The sequence below is a fragment of the Anolis sagrei genome, chromosome X (assembly GCF_037176765.1).
Source record: "Anolis sagrei isolate rAnoSag1 chromosome X, rAnoSag1.mat, whole genome shotgun sequence".
In the NCBI taxonomy this organism is placed as follows: Eukaryota; Metazoa; Chordata; class Lepidosauria; order Squamata; family Dactyloidae; genus Anolis; species Anolis sagrei.
The window spans coordinates 77,925,714-77,942,701 of record NC_090034.1 but is presented as its reverse complement, the minus strand read 5'-3'; the positions used below and the strand labels follow the sequence as shown (position 1 = coordinate 77,942,701).

The 16,988-nt window shown below is 46.3% G+C and overlaps 1 protein-coding gene across 2 annotated transcripts in view; it reads left to right on the top strand.

The window, feature by feature from the left end:
- Window positions 1-16,988, top strand: part of AHDC1 (AT-hook DNA binding motif containing 1) — a 366,391-nt gene that overhangs the window by 315,614 nt on the left and 33,789 nt on the right. For both annotated transcript variants that reach the window (XM_067460556.1, XM_067460557.1), the window contains 2 exons: window positions 3,457-3,494; window positions 10,574-15,607. In XM_067460556.1, the coding sequence (XP_067316657.1) occupies window positions 3,457-3,494; window positions 10,574-15,564 (5,029 nt within the window). In that variant the 3' untranslated portion in view covers window positions 15,565-15,607. The remainder of the gene's footprint in view (window positions 1-3,456; window positions 3,495-10,573; window positions 15,608-16,988) is intronic.

Here is a 16,988-nt window from a genome sequence, read left to right as displayed (position 1 = left end):
TCCTCAAGTGGCGGTTGAGGGGCATTTACAGAGGTGCCTCTGCGCCCCGGCAAAAAAAGTGTACTGCGACCGCTTACTTTGCGTAATGGATGAGCCGCCCCTGTAGGTACAATAGTCTCACTTATCCAACCTTCGCTCATCCAGCATTCTGTATTATCCAACTCAGTCAGCCTCCCGCCTGGATCGACAGTTGTTTCAATACATTGTGATGTTTTGGTGCTAAATTCGTAAATACAGTAATTACTACATAACGTTACCGTGTATTGAACTGCTTGTTCTGTTTATTTCTTGTAAAGCATGATGTTTTGGTGATTAATTTGTAAAATCATTACGTAATTTGACGTTTAATAGACTTTTCCTTAATCCCTCCTTATTATCCAACATTTTTGCTTATCCAACATTCTGCTGGACCGTTTATGTTGGATATGCGAGACTCTACTGTATATAAAATAGGTATAATAATAAAAAAATGTATTAAAATAAAATCAGCATTTGCAAGCCATGCTCAACAGGTTGGTTTTCCTTTTCATGGAGTACAACTTGAGCATTTTCTGCAAAGTCTACTGTAAACACAGCACGTTGTTGTTAACAGATTTGGGTAAATGGGTGGTGTTCCGAATTTTTTTACTGTTCCCAATTTTTTTGTGAACCTCACACTGAGCTGGGAGGGGACCAATTTGGGATCATCAGGACCCACAATTTAGGAAGCAATGCTCTCAACTGCAGGTTTCCCAGCCGACCTAGGGTTTGGCACACTAAGGGACGACTTTCATGACTCTTCCTTAAATAAAGTACCAAATGGGCACATGAAATGCTGCCATTTCAGGTCTGAGGTTGCCCCTTTGGGTCTGGGCCAGAATGGAGAGTTTTCACGCTGACCTCCTCTCTCCTCTGAAGACATCCATTCAAGTCTCCTTCCTTCTCTTCCTTCCTTCCTTTGGAACTCAAGGTGCAGGGGAGAACAGACTGTATAACTAACTTAGCGTGGTGCCAGAGGCATGTTTCCTCAGTCCGCTTTGGGTAAGGCAGGCATTGGTTGCCTCACAAAAAAGGGAGCCACAGAAAGAGTGGTGTTTGTTAGGGCGAAGAAGTAGTGCAGCCAGGTCAGAAAGTTTAAACAGCAAGTCGGAATCGCTTTGGGAGGGGTTTTTAACCGTTTAACAGACTAGCTTCTTGGAAGGGGATCTATAGCTCATTACGGACACCTAGTGGAGATGTGACTAAAGAGCCTTTTGCCAAAGGTGACTAACTGGTGTTTACATGCGTAAGACACACAGACTGTCCCTATGTATGCTTGCTTTACACTGCCCGCATGTACATCATCCTTGCCAAATAATGGGTGAGATGCCTGCATCTTATCAGAGCTGCGCCTCCTGCACACACAGGCACAAACACAGAAAAAGTTTAAATAGCAGAAACTGAAACAATTTTAGGTGCCCGTTAGTCCTGTCTCCATCTTTGTGGGAAACTGCTTGCTTTAGAGCAGGCATAGGCCAACTTCCACCTTCCCTCCATGTGTTTTGGACTTCAACTCCCACAATTCCTAACAGGCAGTAGAAAGTCCAAAACACCCAGAGGGCCGAAGTTTGCCCTTGCCTAGTTTAGAGCCTATTTGGGGCAACATGGTCATCTGCATTTTATTTGTTCTTAATTTTCCTGTTGATATTTCTCTTAAACAAATAATATGAATGCATGGAAAGAAGGAGAAAAGATGTTGTTGTTGTTGTTATTTGTAGACAGCCCTGTCTCCCCAGGGCAGTTTCCGACATATATAATCTATCTATCTATCTATATATATAAATGCTCTGTGCGTAATGAGTACCTTAAAAACAAAAGAACCAATGAATGAAATCACCAAATTTGGCAACAAAATGTCTCACAACACAAGGAGTGACCATCACTCAAAAAATTATGATTTTGTCATTTGGGAGTTGTAGTTGCTAGGATTTATAGTTCACCCATAATCAAAGAGCATTCTGAATTCCACCAACGATGAAATTGAACCAAACTTGGCATACAGAACTCCCATGACCAACAGAAAACACTAGAAGGGTTTGGTGGGCATTGACCTTGAGTTTGGGAGTTGTAGTTCAGCTACATCCAGAGAGCACTCAACTGGACTCAACAATGGTGGATCTGGACCAAACGTGGCACGAATACTCAATATGCCCAAATATAAACACAGATGGAGTTTGGGGGAAATAGACATTTGGGAGTTGTAGTTACTGGGATTTATAGTTCAGCTACAATCAAGGAGCATTCTGAACCCCACCAATGACAGAATTGGGGCAAACTTCCCACACAGAACCCCCATGACCAACAGAAAATACTGTGTTTTCTGGTGGTCTTTGGTGACCCTTCTGACACCCCCTAGCAACCCCCCCCCCCAGGGGTCCCAATCCCCAGGATGAGAAATGCTGCCTTAAGGCCATCCAGTCCAACTCCCTTCACCAGAGCAAGAAAACATAAAGTGTTCCTGACAAAGAGCCATCCAGCTATAGATATAGATAAATATATATATGATTCACACACACACACACACATACACATGTTTATGACAGATATAGTGCCACAGATTTGAAAAGGACCCCTAAAGAAGGATAATTATATGTTGCATGTTCCAGAGTAGGCAAACCAGACAATCTCCACATCAGCCCTGACAAAGAAACAAGAAATATTTTTTACCCACGAGGATAGAGACAGTACATATATTAGAAACCAACACTTTCTCATTACTTTATTTTCTAGATCACCAAACTGGGCCACAGCAACGCGTGGCAGGGGACAGCTAGTCTATCTATATACACAATAAAAGTGAAAAATGTGTGTGTGTATGTGGCAGAGGTGTCCACTTACATAGACAGCCTCCAGCCTCCACAAACAGGCTATAGTTCCAAGTGCTGAGAAGCCTCCAAAGGCACTCCCTCAACTGACACTGCAGGTTATAGCGAGAGCACCACCCAACAATGGATCTGGACCAAATTTGCCATGGATGATTGGACTTGCAGTACCCTCACTCACTTCCAGAGACCATTGCGACCCCCACGCATGATGGACCTGGACTAAACTTGCCACACAGATTTTCCATGCTGCACCTTTTATCCTGGTTAGGTTTGGGAGAGGATGGACCGGGGATGATAGGATTAGCAGTGTCTTCACTTATTTCCAGAAACCACAACGACCCCGACAAATGATGCATTGGGACCAAATTTGGCACACAGACTCCCTGTGACGTACTTCATGTCCTGCTGAGGGTTAGGGGAGGATGGACCACCGATTATGGGATTTGCACTTACACAGAACGTGATCTTCCCTTTAGCAACAGCGTTAGGTCCCCAGTGCAGAACCAGATTGGCTAGGTGCTCTTCATTGATTAGACCGAAAATGCTGCAAAATGTTGACAGTGTTTGTTCAGCAGACTAAACTCCCTCTTCTTCTTCTTCTTCTTCTCCACAGAGAACTCAAGTGTAACAGCAGGAGCAGCAAAGCAGAAGGTAAGCTGGGCACTGTGGATGTTGTCTTTCCCTCCCACTCTTCCTTCGTGAGGCATCAGTGAAACAAATGCATGTGGAGGCAGCTGCAGGGCCTTTCTACACACGCTATTCGTCACACAATAAATACACATTCCCTTTCTTGCATTGAGCTTCATCTGTCCATTTTGGCGATTCCTTGGGAAGGGGGTTGTGTGTGTGGTTGCTTCACAGATAGTGCCACAACACTCCTGGAAAATCTGGAATGCAGTCATATCCTCATCACAAGCACATTGAGACGCAATATCCCTTCTCTGTTGTGAGAGCTGTTGCTGCGTTCTCTGGAAGCTCCCTTTGTTTTATTCTATACCCACATGTCCCAAAATGCAGGGACACACTATCCGTTTTTTTTTTTTTAAATTGGGATATCACCACATTTTTCTGCTCATCTCTTCAATAACAATTTACCCCTTTAGCACTTCAACCTAAATTGTCTAAATTAAAGTGGGAGCTGGTTGTGAAGTGATTTATAGTTTCCAAATCATGACCTCCCTGATTTGCTGCAAACTGGCACGTCCTAAAGTGCAGGGACACACTACCCAGTTTTTTTTTTAATTGGGATATCACCACATTTTTCTGCTCATCTCTTCAATAACAATTTACCCCTTTAGCACTTCAACCTAAATTGTCTAAATTAAAGTGGGAGCTGGTTGTGAAGTGATTTATAGTTTCCAAATCACAACCTCCCTGATTTGCTGCAAACTGGCACGTCCTAAAGTGCAGGGACACACTACCCAGTTTTTTTTAATTGGGATATCACCACATTTTTCTGCTCATCTCTTCAATAACAATTTACCCCTTTAGCACTTCAACCTAATCAGACTTTGTCTAAATTAAAATGGGAGCTGGTTGTGAAGTGATTTATAGTTTCCAAATCATGACCTCCCTGATTTGCTGCAAACTGGCATGTCCCAAAATGCAGGGACACACTACCCAGTTTTTTTTAAAATTGGGATATCACCACATTTTTCTGCTCATCTCTTCAATAACAATTTACCCCTTTAGCACTTCAACCTAATCAGGCCTTGTCTAAATTAAAATGAGAGCTGGTTGTGAAGTGATTTATAGTTTCCAAATCATGACCTCCCTGATTTGCTGCAAACTGGCATGTCCCAAAATGCAGGGACACACTACCCGTTTTTTTTAAATTGGGATATCATCACATTTTTCTGCTCATCTCTTCAATAACAATTTACCCCTTTAGCACTTCAATCTAATCAGACCTTGTCTAAATTAAAATGGGAGCTGGTTGTGATTTACAGTTTCCAAATCATGACCTCCCTGATTTGCTGCAAACTGGCATGTCCCAAAATGCAGGGACACACTACCCAGTTTTTTTAATTGGGATATCATCACATTTTTCTGCTCATCTCTTCAATAACAATTTACCCCTTTAGCACTTCAACCTAACCAGACCTTGTCTAAATTAAAGTGGGAGCTGGTTGTGAAGTGATTTCTAGTTTCCAAATCATGACCTCCCTGATTTGCTGCAAACTGGATAGCAAGTGTCCCAGAATCAAGCAAAAATACAACAGAATAATAATAATAATAATAATAATAATAATAATACTTTATTTGTACCCCGCTACCATCTCCCCAAGGGATTCGGTGCGGCTTACATGAGGCCAAGCCCACAACACATCAATAAACAAAGGCGATAACAAATAATAAATACCAACAGTTAAAAGAAAACTCGAAAACAAAAAATACACAATAAGCAATAAACAATAACAATAACATACCGCATTTAAAAAGAACCTATGGCCGGGCCAAATGTAATAATTAAAATTTGAAATTTAAAATGCTGGAGCATGAACAAGGTAGGGTAAACTAGGATAGGATTTTCAAAGAAAGAAGAGGGCGCGCAGGCAATCCTAATCAATATTAAAGTGCATGGAAACATGGAATGTTGGCTACGCCTTTGAAATAGAAAAATGGGTGGAAAAATGGATATATTGCCATAGTGCAGTGGTTCTCAATCTGGGATCCCCAGATGTTTTTGGCCTACAACTCCCAGAAATCCCAGCCAGTTTACCAGCTGTTAAGATTTCTGGGAGTTGAAGGCCAAAAACATCTGGGGACCCCAGGTTGAGAACCACTGCCGTAGTGGCTGTGAGGATTCTGGGACTTCTAGTCCACTAAAGGAATAATAGAATCTTAGAGCGAGAAAGGGCCACCTTTTTTGCACTCCTCCTCCTCCTCCTCCTCTTCTTCTTCTTCTTATTATTATTATTTGAAACACATCAATATGAGTCCACAGCAGACAAGATCACTCTGCTGGCTGTTGTATTGGATCACACGTCGGACACTTCCCAAGTGTCTAGGACTGTGTGATGTATCAGTGAGTAATACCTGCAGATCCCAGTAGGGTGGCCTTTTGCAGCTGGCAGATAGTAATCTTATCAGCTCCGATTGTGTTTAAGTGCAAGCCAAGGTCTTTAGGCACTGCACCCAGTGTGCCGATTACCACTGGGACCACCTTGACTGGTTTGTGCCAGAGTCTTTGCAGTTCGATCTTTAAATCCTCATATCGTGTCAGCTTTTCCAGTTGTTTCTCTTCAATCCCGCTGTCACCTGGGATTGCAAAATTGACAATCCACACTCTGTTTTTTTAACACGATTGTGAGGTCAGGAGTTTTGGTCTCCAAAACTCTGTCAGTCTGAATTCAGAAGTCCCAGAGTAGTTTAACATGTTCATTTTCTGTAACTTTTTCAGACTGGTGATCCCACCAGTTCTTTGTCACAGGCAGATGGTATTTGTGGCACAAGTTCCAATTAATCATCCGAGCAACGGTGTTATGCCTCTGCATATAGTCTGTCTGCGTGATCTTCTTGCAGCAACTGAGGATGTGATCTATTGTTTCATCTGCTTCCTTGCAGAGTCTACATTTGGGATCTGTCTTCGACTTTTCAATTCTGGCTCTGATGGCATTGGTTCTAATGGCTTGTTCTTGGGCTGCCAGAATCAGGCCCTCCGTCTCCTTTTTCAAAGTTCCATTTGTGAGCCACAGCCATGTTTTTTTGTTTATCAGATTATTATTAACATCATCATTATCATCATACGTATTTATACCATACTTTATCTCCCCCAAAGGGAATTCAAAGCCTAGTAATTAGAGTTCATTGGTTGTATTCTAGCCTCTGGATGGCAGAAAACAAGCTTGCTCCATCTTCCACATGACATACCTTCAGATATTAAAATATAGTCAGTATATCACCCCACAGTCATCTCTTCTTCGAGTTAAACTCACCCAACTTGCCAAATTATCCCTTAGGATCATAGAATCATAGAGTTGGAAGAGACCTCATGGACCATCCAGTCCAACCCCCTGCCAAGAAGCAGGAAATTGCATTCAAAGCACCCCCGACAAATGGCCATCCAGCCTCTGTTTAAAAGCTTCCAAAGAAGGAGCCTCCACCACACTCCAGGGCAGAGAGTTCCACTGCTGAACGGCTCTCACAGTCAGGAAGTTCTTCCTAATGTTCAGATGGAATCTTCTTTCTTGTAGTTTGAAGCCATTGTTCTGCGTCCTAGTCTCCAGGGCAGCAGAAAACAAATTTGCTCCCTCCTCCCTGTGACTTCCTCCCACATATTTATACATGGCTACCATGTCTCCTCTCAGCCTTCTCTTCTGAAGGCTAAACATGCCCAGCTCTTTAAGCCTCATAGGGCTTGTTCTCCAGACCCTGGATCATTTTAGTTGCCCTCCTCTGGACACATTCCAGCTTGTCAACATCTCTCTTCAATTGTGGTGCCCAAAATTGGACACAATATTCCAGGTGTGGTCTAACCACAAGTCTTGGTTTCCAAGTCTTTTATCACCTTTGCCATAAACCATCCTGTTAAGCTCTTTCTTGAACTACGGAGCCCAGAACTGGATACATCTGTCCAGGGGAGGTCTAACTAGAGCAGAGTAGAATAACAATGCTCCTTTCTATGACCTAGAGCTGAATCTCCAGCTGTCATCAGACTGCCCTTTGGAATCCCCACTGCAGACTCCGGTACCACCGGAGCATTTCTTTGCAGTGAAATAAATGGCCTTGTTGTTTGCTGTAGGAGATGTGCTTTCCAGGACTTAAGAAAGGCACAATGAAGCTGCTAAACAAGTAAAAGGGTAGGGGAAAAAGAAACCAGGGGAGGGTTTGTTTGTTTTGTTTTTTTAGGAAATGAATTTGTGGCACGCATCACATTATGGTCACTAATACTGGGACGGCCTCAGCAAAAATCAAACATGTTCCTTGCTCTCATCGGGGCAACATTCACATGTTTCCCCATCTATTTAGAGTTAGCTGTGTGAGCACAACAGAGAAGACAATATAGCCTCAGTGAAAGTGCTTGCTTGGGTGATATTGTCAGTAGCTGCTGCAGAGCAACAGCGTTTGAAAAGCCGTGTAGCCTTTGGCTGATGAGAAATCTCCAATATCTGTGCACTCCTTGTGGCAGAAGAAGGTTTGGATTCAGTCACTGGCCGGAGGAGAAAGAGCTCTTCTCCCTTCCTTGCCTATCCAAACTCCATCAGCAAGAGGTAGAATAGTCTTTACTAGACTTGTGCATTTCAGCTGAACCTTGATCTGTTTCTGCTGGTTGGATTCCGGTAGACCCTTGTATCTGTTTGTGTGCGCATCCCGAAAACGGGCAGGTAGCTGGATAGCTGTTTTCAATCTGCAGCCAAAACATATAGCTAGATCCTGCCCAGTAGCAACAATGGGGAACTTAGAAGGCTCCTTTTTCTGTTCCTGGGACCCTTTCCTTTTTCCCTTCAAGGGAGCCTGGGTTTCAGCAATGAGGTTAAGGAAGCAGACACAACTTGCATAGAACACATCATGGCGTTCTTCTGCTCCAATTGGCTCAGTAGGCAGGGCTCCCAGGGAAACCCTGTGCAAGGAGGAGCACGCGGCAGTCTCTTTGCACGCTGTGTGCTCCCAAAATGGGGAGGAGGAGCTGTGTTTGGCTGCCACATGGTCCCGTTATGCATGGGAAACTGTTACGGCTGGACCCTTGCCGTTAAAACCATCCGACCAAGCCAAAGAATCTGGATTGGCCAAAGGAAAATGGCTAAAATGGATCACGCGTAAGCCTAGCCTTTACCAGTCACATAAAATACTTTTTCATTTTTTTTAAAAAAAATAGCCATAGCCATCATCACAAGCCTTATGCATGGCATTAGAGTGCTAGCAAAGATGATTTTTGTATCCTATGTGAGATTCTTGTATCCAGTGGCACAGTGGGTTAAACCGCTGAGCTGCTAAACTTGCTGACCGAAAGGTCGCTGGTTCAAATCCGGGGAGCGGGGTGAGCTCCCACTGTTAGCCCTAGCTTCTCTCAACCTAGCAGTTCAAAAACATGCAAATGTGAGTAGATCAATAGGTACCAGTCCTGCGGGAAGGTAATGGCACTCCATGCAGTCATGCCAGCCACATGACCTTGGAGGTGTCTACGGACAACGCTGGCTCTTCGGCTTAGAAATGGAGATGAGCACCACCACCCAGAGTCGGACATGACTAGACTTAATGTCAGGGGAAAACCTTTACCTTTACCTTTGGGAGACAAATTAAAGCTCAGCATCCCTGTTTTCACTTTTCCCTAATGATGTGTGAGGCCCAAAATGTTAGCCACAGATGTAGAAGAGAGGTATGGAGGCACCCCAGTGGGTGATATCACAACCTGAAATGTTTCTTCATGTCATGAGGAAATCCAATATAAGGATTCAATTCTTGTTGATGTCCCTGTGTCAGTCATAACTCTTTGTCCCATGAGAGCTTGCCGTACAGAAACACATAAATCCATTAACCGCTACTGGTAGTTATGAGGATTACTTGAAGGTGAAGTAAATATATTCATATTGAAGAATTAATGTTATAATAATGATTTAATCAGAGTTAATCATTCCATCTTAAATTACATTTTTATGTTAGGTATTTGAGTTGTTGTCCTGTGCAGCATTACACCGCTCACATTGTTGAAGCCCCACTTGAGTTTTCTCTTATAATTTTGCAATACTTTTCTCCTATTCTGTTCAGGTTGTTTACATTTTGGGGACACCCCGTATTCTCAGCAGACTGAGACATGGGTGTTGTCATACCTAACAACTGATCACATCCAGGCCTGTAGCGAGGGGGGGGGGTTAGGGGTTCAACCCCCCCCCCCCGAAATGTTTCAGTTTTAAAAAAACAAAACAGTTTACTCATGAATTTTAACTGGTTAACCAAATCCCCATGCTAAGTCTATGAGATGCAAAAAATTAAGAGTCCCTCCAGAACTGCAAGTACTATCTCAGGCAAATATTTATTTATTTATTTATTTATTATTCGAACTTATATGCCGCCACTCCCCTGGGGCTCGGAGCGGCTTACAAGAACAGGCTAAAAGCAAACACAATTTAAAAACAATTTAAAACAATTTAAAAACAGCAGTATCAGAGATCAAAGGCCCGTCGAAACAGACATGTCTTACATGCCCTGCGGAAAGCTGATAAGTCCCGCAAGGCACAGACTTCAGGTGGCAGAGTATTCCAGAGTGATGGTGCCACTGCTGTGAAGGCTCTGCGTCTGGTTGCTGTTAGACGCAAGGTCTTGACACTGGGAATTTCCAATAAATCTTGGTCCTCAGAACGGAGGGGTCTCTGGGGTTGGTAGGGGGTGAGGCGGTCCCTCAGGTACATCGGCCCCAGACCGTGCAAGGCCTTAAATATTGACAATTTATTCACACTGTCATTACTTGCAGCAATAGCCGATGTAGCGAAGCAACCAAGTTGGGGGTGTGTGTGTTGAATGCTCTCATTAAGGAGGCCAGACTTGGTGGAGGTGGTTGACAGGGGCAGAGCTGCAGGCTATTGAAGGCTGCTCTGCCCCCTGCTGTGCTCTTTGCTTCAGTGTGAGCTAGAAGACAGGTTTCAACCCCCCACACCCACCCCCGCGCATGAAATGTTTAAACCCCCCCCCCCCCGAAAATTTCAACCCCTCCCGAATTTTTTTTCTGGCTACGGCCCTGATCACATCCACTATAGCAGTCAAGATTAACCTTTTCTCTTTGTTTGTTTCAGGTCCTGCCTCTGCTTTTGCAGACATCCGTCCAACCAATTGTTCTTCCAAGAGGCATACTGGTGAAGATGACCTGCGGAAGCGGCTGAAATCCCAGGGCCCGCTGGTACCACCAACGGGAGGTCCCATCCGCAGCTCTTCTGATTACTCCCAAGAGCCCAACTTCTATCAGGCAGAGCATCCCACGCAGGAAGCGTCGGCGTGTTTGGCAGAGAAGGCCTTGTCATTCAGCATGCTCAGTTTCCCAGAAGGCTCTTGCTCAGTATTAGGTCGTGAGCACAAATCAGGCTTGCTGCACCCCTCCGAGACAGCAGACCGATATAAGAGTCTTCACACTCAGAGCAGTACCAAGGCGGACGAGAAGGCCCAAGGACCAGAGGAGGTCGCTGCACACGAGAGAACTGCCAAGACTTTTTCCAATGCCACTCTAGCTTCAGGGAGGTGCAACATTGATAACATCATCTCCCTTTTAAAGAGCAAGTGTGGCAATGGCCGTATCAACCTTTACCCTGTGGTGCAGCTCATAGACATCATGAAGGACATCAACCGCCTCTCGCAGGACTTGAAGAGCTGTGGTGTTCACCTGGATTGTAGCAATTTGCAGGTCAACAGCCACCCGTCCCTCAGTGAGGAAGGGCGGGACCAGGGCCTGCAGTACAGCTTCTACTCCTCACCTGTGCTGGCCAACAGCATCCGTAGCCCTGAGGAAGTCACAGCACAGGACAGTGACAAAACAGAGCTATCTAAACAGACCCAACCCATCCTGTATATGGGAGAATCAGATGAGGGCACTACAGGCGCCCAGTTTCAAGCCTGCCAGAGTAGTCCTGCTTTGAAGGTTCCTGGCAGCCCAGGTGAAGCTAGCGGCTCAGAATCTGATACCACTGACCATACTGAGCTGGCTGATACAGATATCCTGAGTGAACTGGCTTCCTTGGCATGTCCAGGTCCCCAGCTGCTAGAGCCTCAGCCTCTAGAGTCCCATCCCCAGTTGCTACAAAGCCTAGAGTCAAGGTCCCCATTAATTGGTTCACAGACTCTAGAACATCAGCCTCAGCTAGTTGATTCTAAATCTTTAGAGCCTCCTCCAGAACCAATGGCCCTGCAGACTGTGGAGCCACTGCCTGAACCTTTGGGGTTGCAAAGTCTAGAGCCTCTAGAACTGCAGAACTTAGAGCCCTTGTCTGAATCACTGTCACTGCAGTCCCTAGAACCCCTTTCCGAGCCTCTGGGGCTCCAGTCTTTAGGAGCTTTAGACCATCAGTTACTGGACTCCCAAACCCAGCTTTTGGATCCAGAGGCCCAGCTGCTAGGCTCACTGCCCAAGTTGTTAGACTCCCAGCCCCAAATGGCAGCAGAGGAGTCGCTAAGGGTCCATTCCCTACAGCCTGGATCACGCCTTGGAGGCTACTCCCCAAGAGGAGTGGTAAGGCGTGGGGCAGGGCGAGGAAGGGATGACCACAGGAAATACGCTCTGCGGAGAACAGATAAACCAAAGATACTCTGCCGCCGTAGGAGGGGAGGCCGGGGAAGGCGAGCAGAGATAGCCACGGAGACCCGAGTCCTCCCCATGCCCATGCCGGTTGAGGTGGTGATGGCGCAACCTGAACAACCCAAGATGCCAGTGGCTGTAGTGACAGCTCTACCTGTGAATCAAATCGTGGACCCCATGTTTTCTCCCCTGGAGCCTGGAGATGGTGGCCAGCAGGCTGCGCCTACAAACTTGCAACCCCTCAAGCCCAAGTGTCGTGGGGTACGCAGGATGGTGGTGAAGATTGCCAAGATTCCTGTGTCCCTTGGGAGGAGGAATAAGACAACATATAAAGTATCCTCCCTCAACAGCAACTTGAGCCTAGAAGGCAAAGAACTGACAAGCTGCTCCTCATTGGAGCCAACTCCCCTGCTGAAGATGAAGAATAATGGTCGTAACGTCGTAGTGGTCTTTCCTCCAGGGGAAATGCCCATTATCCTGAAGCGCAAGCGGGGAAGGCCTCCAAAAAACCTGATGTTGGGACCATGCAAGCCCAAGGAGCCTACCCCAGAAGTGAAAAAGCGGAGACGGAGGAAACAGAAGCTGGCATCCCCGCAACCCTCCTACGTTGCTGACACCAATGATAGTAAAGCTGACTACTCCGATGTCCTGGCAAAGCTTGCCTTTCTAAACCGCCAGAGCCAGTGTTCTGCTCGTTGCTCCCCACCCCGCTGCTGGACCCCAACTGAGCCAGATTCCATCCACCAGGCCCCTGACACTCAAAGCATCTCCCACATTTTGCATCGGGTCCAAGGTTTCCGCCGGCGTGGTGGCAAAGGAGGTGGCTTTGGACGCGGAGGAGGACATTCTGCCCGCTCGCCTCACTGTTCCTTTAGTGATTTCTTTGAAGGAATTGGCAAGAAGAAAAAGGTGGGCCCAGGGGGAGCCATGCATGCCGACCCCATTCACCCACGGAAGAGAGGCCGGCCAGAACCAGACGCCATGGAGAAGCCCAAGAGAAAGAGGAGATCCCGTAAAAATGGGGTGCTGTTTCCAGAACAGAATCCTAACCAGAACTTTGGCGATGGAGCCTCTGACTGGTGTGGAGACAAGGAAAGCCTTTGGATATCCCACCATGGACACCTCTCCAGCCAAACCAACAGGAACTGCAGTTTTCAAGACTCGCGGACCTTTCATTCTTCAGCACTGGAGGCTTGTTCTTCAAGCCGGACCGGTTTTTACAGTGGAAGTAATCCATCCTCACAATCAGAGCTCAGTCAGGAAAGACAGAATCTTTTCACAGGCTACTTCCGCTCTCTGCTGGATTCAGATGACTCCTCCGATCTGCTGGACTTTGCCCTCTCAAATACACGCTCTGAGTCACGGAAATCCACTAGCACATACACAGCCCCTCCCAATGCCATTGCAACCCAGAGGGGTATGGCATCTTACCCAACAAGGGGAGGAAAAACCACACCCTCTACCACTACTACTGCCACTACTGAGACACCTTTCCATACAGTCATGACCAACCGGCAGTCGTTCCCTCCCAGCAGAGCACCCGGATACAACCTTTCTCAGACTGCTTCTGACTGCCGTGGCTCAGATGCCTACCAGAAGCTGGCATCTCTCTCGGCTGTGTCCAGATCACCCACTGCTCACTCCACCGTGGCCTCTAGCTATGCACAGTATGGCAACTACAGCAGTGGCGGGGGGCAGAGCGTCACTCCCTCTAGCTTGTTCCAGCAAGCCAAGCCCTACCATGCCACACAGGATTGCCCCAACAATAAAGACTGCAGCTTCACCTATGGCAGTGGCAACAGCCTTCCTTCATCACCAAGCAGTGCCCATAGTGCCAGCTATGCCCAGCAGGCTTCAGGTCCCAGCTTGCCATTGAGTAAGGCCTCCTTCTTCAACAGCTCTGACCCCAGCCAGTTCTCCAGCTCCTCCCACACCCCCATGAGATGTGACAGTCGGGCAAGTACCGTGTCTCCAGGTGGCTACATGGTCCCCAAAGGTTCCACTTCTTTTCAGCCCTCCCCTGAAAATTGTCGGCAGTTTCCCAGTGCCTCCCAGTGGGCTTTCCGGCAAGGTTATAGCAACCTGGACTGGAACGCGGAGACATTCAACCAGCTCTACAACCCAGGTTTTGATTGCCATATCAATGAGCCTAATGTCATCCTGGACATCTCTAACTACACGCCCCAGAAGGCCAAGCAGCAGACAGTCTCTGAGACCTTCTCCGAATCCTCCTCTGACAGTACTCAGTTCAACCAGCCAGGAGGTTACAGAAGAGCCAACAGCGAGGCCTCGTCGAGTGAAGGCCAGTCGAGCCTTTCGAGCCTAGAGAAGCTGATGATGGACTGGAATGACTCTTCTTCAGCCCCAGGTTACAACTGGAATCAGAGTGTCTTATTCCACAGCAGCTCCAAGCCAGGACGAGGCAGGCGGAAGAAGGTTGACATATTTGATGCCGCTCACCTGAATTTCTCAACAGGTGCATACCCTTCCAAGAGGGGTACAGGGGCCAGGCAGCCACGGGGTTCCCGGGGTGCCTGTGCCTCCAGGAAAGAGAGAGGCACTGGCAAAAGCAAGTTCCCAACAAAATCCCAGTCGGTGAACCCACCGTTTCAAGACAGTACAGACTTAGGCCTGGACTACTACAGCGGAGACAGCAGCATGTCCCCCTTGCCCTCCCAATCCCGGGGCTTTGGGCTCAGCGAAAGAGACCCTTGTGACTACACTGGGCCCTACTCCATGAACCCCTCCACCCCGTCTGATGGCACCTTTGGACAAGGGTTTCAGAGTGACTCCCCTGGCCTGGGGCAGACGGACCTGGAAAGCAAGCATTTCCCGGCGCTGCCCCACCAACTTGCTGCCCCACCCCCTCCGCAGACTGTGTTTGAAGCAGGCTTGCAAAAAGCTTTCTCACCCAACTGCTCCCCAACCCTGGCCTTTAAAGAGGACTTGCGGCCGAGCGACATCCGGAAGCTTCCTGCCTGCGACTCCCTCAAACACGGCATGCAAGGGACTGCGGGCATGCCCCATTCGGGCGTGCACATGACCTGCCGGGATCTACCTATGTCTCAGCCACACTATGACTCACCCAGCTGCAAAAACCCCAGTTATTGGTACTCCCCCACCTCAAGCACCCGCAGCCCTCCCTATGACAACAAAGCTGGGGTTGGGATGTTGGTGGACTTTATGGGGAGAAGCCCGGATGCCTCCTGCCTCAACCCCCACCTAGCCAGCCCCCCCAACACCAACCCTCCCAAGACTGAGAAAGAGCCCATGGACATGGCAAGGGCTCACCACCGAGGGGCTTACATTTGCCCTTTGATGAATGACTTGAATATCTCCCCAATCCCGAGAGACTCCATGCTGCCGCTCCAGGACAACTATAGGTACCCCAGCTTTGCACCCCAAGGGCACCCCATCATGACTGCGGCCCAAAAGAGTGGGTTTTTGGGTCCAATGCTAGAGCAACATCCGGAAGACACTTTCACAGTCACCTCATTGTAGTGTCATCTGAAGTGCCAACCAGACAACGAGGTTTTGTTTCAGGGTAGGTACCTGAGGAAAAGGTCCGAGGGAAAGGAAAATGCTTGGGTGGGTGTTTTGGGCATGCCATGCAGGTTGCAAAAGGCCTCAGGTGACGGCCATCGAACCTTCCTAGCACAGAGAAGGTGGCGCTGGCCTGAAACAGTTCTTCAACCCTAAGTTACACCTAAAGCCTGAGTGTGTTATTCCTCTGCATGGACCTGAAAGGGAGTTTTAAAAAATCAGTCAAAATTATTAAGGGAAGGCAAAGTCCGAGAATATGAAGGGAAGGTGGATAGCTCATCCAAACCTCAAATAACATAATGAAAGGTACCAAGGTCAGCATTGCTTTCATAAATAGATAGTGATTTGACCATAATCCCCAGGTATGGGAGAAAAGCTTGGAAAAATTACACAAGCCAAAAAATATATCAAACTTTTTGTAATCATCAGAAATGAGAGCAGTACAGTTTAAATCAGAGTTCATTCTGATTTTAAATATGTCTTTATTTTTTTCCATCATGTCAACTTTTTAAAATATGACGAATGGTAGATTACAGCAGACTATTGTTAAAATTGCACATTTCACATCATATTTGTGTCACACAAGCCAACAAGTATTTTTCATCAGATATAATGTTAGGTCATTCTTAAAGTTTTTGCACTAAATTCAGATCTGTGTTTATTTTTTCTGTGTAGTTTTTGCGATGAAGATAATCGAAGAGTAAATGCATTCATATCAATAGAATCTAATAGATATCAGTGTGTAAATGCATTAATTATTCAATTAGCCTCATTGCAAAAACAACACATGATAGAAAAAAAATACAGATCTCAATTCAGTGCAAAAAAACCCTCTATAAGAACGACCTAACATTATATCTGATGAAAAATATTTGTTGGCTTGTGTTATGTTTTCAACCACAGTTCCGCCAAATCTAACTTTTCAGAGGAAATGTTAGTATGTACATTTCAGCTTTGGGTAAAGGTATAGTCTAGAACAGCGGTTCTCAAATTGTGCTCCGGGAAATTCTTGAGGCTCTGAAAGAGGTTCTCAGGGGTTCCATGGGTGCCCCACCTCCTCTGGGGTTTCCTCTATTATTACAGTAGAGTCTTGCTTATCTTATAAACGGGTTGGCAGAAGGTCAGATAAACGATAATAATAATACTATTATTATTATTATTATTAATAATAATAATAATAATAATAATAACAATGGAGTAAAATAATGGTAATGTAATACAGTAGAGTCTTGCTTATCTGACATAAATGGGCCAGCAGAACTTTGGATAAATGAAAATGTCAGATAATACGGAGTCTCCTACTGTGCTAGACACTTAGAATACTAACAACAGGACTGAAAGGATGCAGTGGTTCTCAACCTGGGGTCCCCAGATGTTTTTGG